Raw genomic sequence first — 4,922 nt, forward strand, 5'->3', positions numbered from 1 at the left:
GCATGTTAAGATTGACTTTTCTTAAGGTTGTTTTTTAATAGATCTCATATGTCTGGTACTTCTTCGAAAGATTAAATTTTGACAACTAATCAATCTTCTACGAAGAAACTTGTAATTAATTAAATAGTTGAGCTCAAAGAAAAATATTAGTCTATATTGTCGTACATTGTATTCTATCATATTTTTAGCTCCAATACTCTATTGCTATAGGTTAATTGTGTTAGGTTCGTTGTGCCATGTCATAGTGTTGATGTAAATAGAGAGAGGAGAGAGTTGGACAAAATTATTATAATATCGGTCGATGGTTCAATCCACTCCGAACTTTAAAAAAAAGGAAAAAAAATTATTGTAGTTATGATTTCACTTTATTGTAGCACCGTAGAGTGAGCTCTATTCACAGTTTCATGATTGCATCATTTAAGCAGACACATTATTTAGGAATTTGGTGGCATTTTTACTCTCTTTTGTTGTCATCTTCCTCAGACTATTGGATTCATCAGATCATCGCATGGTAAATCCCACAAAACAGAGTCTGAGCTGAATATACTTGTCCCATTTCTGATCTCTTTTCCACCCTCTGATAGCTCCTCCCCATTTTCTTCAAGGATTTCATGCAGTTGCCCCTGCTGTTCTCCGGCTGTGCACGTGCTCCCCGTACACAAGCTCTGGCTCCACGACGACCCATCCCCCTCGTTGACGAAAGACGTCGGACCGTATTGAAATCCCGACGTCGATGCAGGGAAACAATCGTTGGTCCCCTCCAAATTTGTGGTTGGAGCATCAGTAGAACTCCAAGGCTTGTAAGGGGAGATTAGATCAGGCTGTTGAATGGCCCTTGATAAACCAAGCTTGATGTTTTCAACAGTTCCATCTTTCTCATCTTGTTTGAGGTGAATATAAGTTCCCGTGGAGCTTCCGGGTGGGACGTTAGCCTGTTGGAGCTGGAAATCGACACGCTTCTTTGTAAGAAGGTGAAGCATTTCGTCTTTGAAGCAGCCGAGCGCTGCTTCGGCAAGGTGTGCAACTTGTGGAGGGGCCAAAGTGGTGGCAATTTCAGCCATGAGATGTGAAAATGGCTTGTGAGTGACAGGATCAATGCCCATGCCTGATAGCTTCTTCTTCAGCTTAGTGTTCCAGTGATTCTTGACATCATTGTCGGTGCGACCGGGTAACTGAGCTGCAATCAGCGACCATCTGCAGAGTCGATACCGATCCTCTTACATACAAGAAATTCATAATGCACAATTCTTAGAGTACGCAAGCAATATTGATATAAAGAAGTTGGCATACCGGTTGCCAACAACAGAATGTAGCTTCACAATGGTTTGCTCTTCCATGTCCGAAAATTGGCCGTGCTTGAGTCGGGGGGCAGATAATTAGTCCAACGTAGTCTGCAGCTCTTCCCACATCTTTGGAGACCTGAATGTCATTGCAGCATTAGCCATTGAGTAACTTTTTTTTTAAACGGGGGGTTGGAGTTTTGCTTCCCTTGTATCCGCACCCGCCACAAGGCCGGAGCCGGAAGAATTTTTGTATTAAGCTCACCGGAAGGTTCGAACTTGAGACCTCTAAGCCAATATGACCAAGAGACCTCAAACTTTGCCGACCTTGAGGCTCCATTTGAGTAACTAAAATGACTTGATATGTTCTGGAGATAGAGGATATCTTCTAGAGAGAGAGAGTAATAGAGTTATACCAGCATTCTTGGGGATAAGGCGCCAGTTGCGAGTGCCATGCTGGGCAATGTAGGAAGAGAGCTTGTTGTCTTCTTCAGGAGTCCACTGTCCTCTTTTGACATTTTCCTTCTCACAGCATGGAATTCTGCCCATGTTTCTCTCTTTTCTAATTTCTTTTTTTTTGTCTTTATTTTCTTTTCTTAACCAAAACCAAAACAATAACAAAGCCAAAGAAGAGGGATGGGGAAGGCAAAGAACAGTAAACTGTTAAAAGAGAATGCTTTGCTGCTTCACTATCTGCTTTGGTCAGTACTCTTTTTTTTTAGACAAAGAAAAAGAAAAGAGAGGCTGTGTTTTTCTATTATGGGGAGAGTAGATTGACATTGTTATATATAATGGAATGAAAGGAAATGAGGAGTGATTGCATGGGTTTGGTTATATGGTAAAAGAGAGAGAGAGAGAGCCATCAAAGCTGCATGATTTTATTAAAGAATTCAACGCCATTGAGCGTGTGAGAGATGGGTGGGTAGCTCACTCTTAAGACCCTGGTCAACCCCTCTCTCTCCCCCTACTTTCTCTCTCCTCCACTCGTGACTCTAGTCTCTTATGTGGGCTTAAGCACATGCTGGCGGGTCACGTGGCTTTCTACCTATTTTTTGCTCAGCCACCTAAGATATCATCTCAGTATTTCTTCAAGAATGGGCTCTCGGTGCTATTTGAATAAAAATATACATTCTTATTAACAACTAGCATCTGGAAATGACCAATTTTTACAGTAAAATTACACACATAATCAAGTTTTCTAGTTATAAGAAACCCAAGTTAGATCAGCACTGCTTAGACACTTACAGCACCTCTAGCATTCAAAGCATTTTCTTCAAGTAAATCTTCCATCCCTGGCCTTTGAGCAAGTTGTGTTCGTGAAGAAAGCCCTTCTGAATTTCACTGAAGATTCCTCTCCTCTTCTGCTACGCTTTCAGACTCCCAGTTTGTTCTCTGAAGAAAGAAAAAAAAGAACCCAACTTTTGAATGCTCATAAACAAGAGAACAAGTTGATTTTGAGCCACTTTTAAATGGTGAAAACATAGAGCTCGCACGTTTACTCACCGGGTGAAGGAGGATCGACGTGCACGAAAAAACTAGCTGCGACTATCAGATAACAAAGGATAAGCATAAGTCCCTTGAAGTAATTTGAAGTTCCTTCCTGCAGAAAAAACTTTACTTTTACATTATTTGGATATGGGAAGTAGAGAAGTATTTATATTCCAAGATATGAACGTTGTCAAATACAAACCTGCAGCAAAAAAGCTACCACTATTACAGTTATATAAAAGCGTCGCCGTCTCGAAGAGTTTAAAGTTCAAGTCCATTGGTTGTCCCATAATCCATCCAGTTACCACACAGAAAGGAATCTGCATTGATTTCCAAACAAGATGACTTGAGAAATTCATGTGTTGAGAATGAGAAAGAAACAAGACAATGATTGCACTACGCCGTGATGCAGATTCAAATTCAAATTCAGAGAAACATCACAGGCCGTTTTTACATCGACAAAGTAGAAGAAATAAGTACTCCATCATGTTTTAATGGATATAATGACTTACCCCAAACATTGATATCTGAGTTGATGATCCGATAGCTACACCCAGAGAAAATCCTGCCAATAAACTTGACATCACATCTGTCCGACTTTTCGTGAAAAAGATTTGGGTGGAGAATGCCATAAAGCTTACAAGCTTATCTTTCATAGCAAACATAATAGCGCTTGCATGCTCAGCAGCATTCCCCACAATCGGAAGTAGTATAACACTAATAAACGACACTGGGATTTCCAAGGATACAGATGCACCCTGTAAAAGAATCACTTTATAAGCAACAATTATAAACAAAAGTTGAAGCTTTTGCTTGGAACAAATGGAAGGGTGTAAAACAAAAGAATGTGGTACTTCGATCGCATCAACCAAGTATTCTGATAGAACAGCAATCCAGATGGTCAAAATTGATAGCCAGATAACTGATTCCCACTTGAGATCTCAGGAGCTTCATCTTCATCTGAGCTCTCCTCGCTCTGAGTTTCTTCCTGAACTTGTGTAGCTCAATAAAATGTGAATAACTAGTAAACAAAAAGTTCAAAAAAAATGAGGGGAAAAAAAATTGCACTGGGATCAAGGGTCAACATAATGGCACCAAATTCGAATCATGATAAACCGTTAAACCTCTAAATCCGGTCTGCCATCCTTCAACCAAGAAAAAAAAAAAAAAAAAAAAAAGGTCTAGATATTGGGGATGTTTATCAAGATTTCAAACTGAGATATGACTCTAAGACCATTGCACCCCGCTCTGGGATTTTTATGAGGTTTTTATGGTAAGGAACGACTGGACCAACTGGATCACCCTACCGCCCGAGCTCTCATGAGCCCCCCAAGGTATAAATTTTATGCAGGAGACAGCACAAATTCGAATTGATAATTGATATCTTCCATGATATGCATAACGTCAAAAGAAAGAATGACAGGAACATAACCGACCTCGTAAATGGAAGAATAAAGATTCTTCTGACTTTTCAATTGGAAGAAAAGATAAGCAGCATAAGCCAGAAGCATGATGCAGCTGCTGAATCTAGAGAGTGCCAATTCCGACGTCCCAAATGGACTTCACTGTGCGTGTAGTGGAGAAGAGCAGGAAAAAGCAGGCCCATGACAGCCATTAACAACAATCCTGAGTTGACAACAGCAGTTGCCTGCATGAGATTTCAGGTTTAACAAATAGTAGCTTAAAAAATAATAGAGAAAGAAAGGCATTCCTGGATAAGGTGAAACCTTTATACCTTGTTAAACTCTGTTCCTTTTTACAGAAAACAATCCCACCACAGAAGAATGCACAACCAAGCACCAGCAACATGTTAGACAGAATTGAACCTAGTAATGACAGCTGAACACACGTATCATTTGGCTTTTCAGTGCAAAAATTGATATAATCAGTTCCGTCGCATTTCCAAAAGTGGCATTTAATAGACCCCCAACTGCATATTCAATCTTCATATCAGCAGAGAAAATTGAGAAAATACTAGAATCATTATAACCAAAAGAAAACAGGTTTATACGTGAGACAGCTGTGCCCACGGAAGAATATTTAATTAAAGAAGAAAATTTTGCCCATCCAAAATATGAACAGGTTAACCAATTTCTTAAATGGTTAAGAGGACGCTTGATCCCTCTATACCTCTGTATTTACTTTTTCATTGAC

At 39.9% G+C, this 4,922-nt stretch overlaps 1 protein-coding gene and 1 pseudogene across 2 annotated transcripts; both read right to left on the minus strand.

The window, feature by feature from the left end:
* Positions 1 to 273: 273 nt before the first annotated feature.
* On the minus strand, positions 274 to 1,986 carry LOC148207794 (transcription factor MYB80-like). Its single transcript, XM_088118280.1, is given in 4 exon segments — positions 274 to 1,194; positions 1,291 to 1,360; positions 1,363 to 1,419; positions 1,697 to 1,986. Coding segments are annotated over 4 exon segments (975 nt in total). The 5' UTR covers positions 1,830 to 1,986; the 3' UTR covers positions 274 to 479.
* A 405-nt stretch (positions 1,987 to 2,391) lies between these two features.
* On the minus strand, positions 2,392 to 4,422 carry LOC148207795 (vacuolar cation/proton exchanger 5-like; annotated as a pseudogene). The gene is made up of 7 exons (XR_015787647.1): positions 4,205 to 4,422; positions 3,623 to 3,756; positions 3,410 to 3,526; positions 3,281 to 3,315; positions 2,971 to 3,088; positions 2,784 to 2,880; positions 2,392 to 2,672 (listed from the first exon to the last, which is right to left on the minus strand). The product of XR_015787647.1 is annotated as a vacuolar cation/proton exchanger 5-like (transcript).
* Positions 4,423 to 4,922: the final 500 nt, after the last annotated feature.

This window comes from Momordica charantia, unplaced genomic scaffold (genome assembly GCF_013281855.1).
Source record: "Momordica charantia cultivar OHB3-1 unplaced genomic scaffold, Mcharantia_2.0 BLBB01000073.1, whole genome shotgun sequence".
Classification (NCBI taxonomy): domain Eukaryota; kingdom Viridiplantae; phylum Streptophyta; class Magnoliopsida; order Cucurbitales; family Cucurbitaceae; genus Momordica; species Momordica charantia.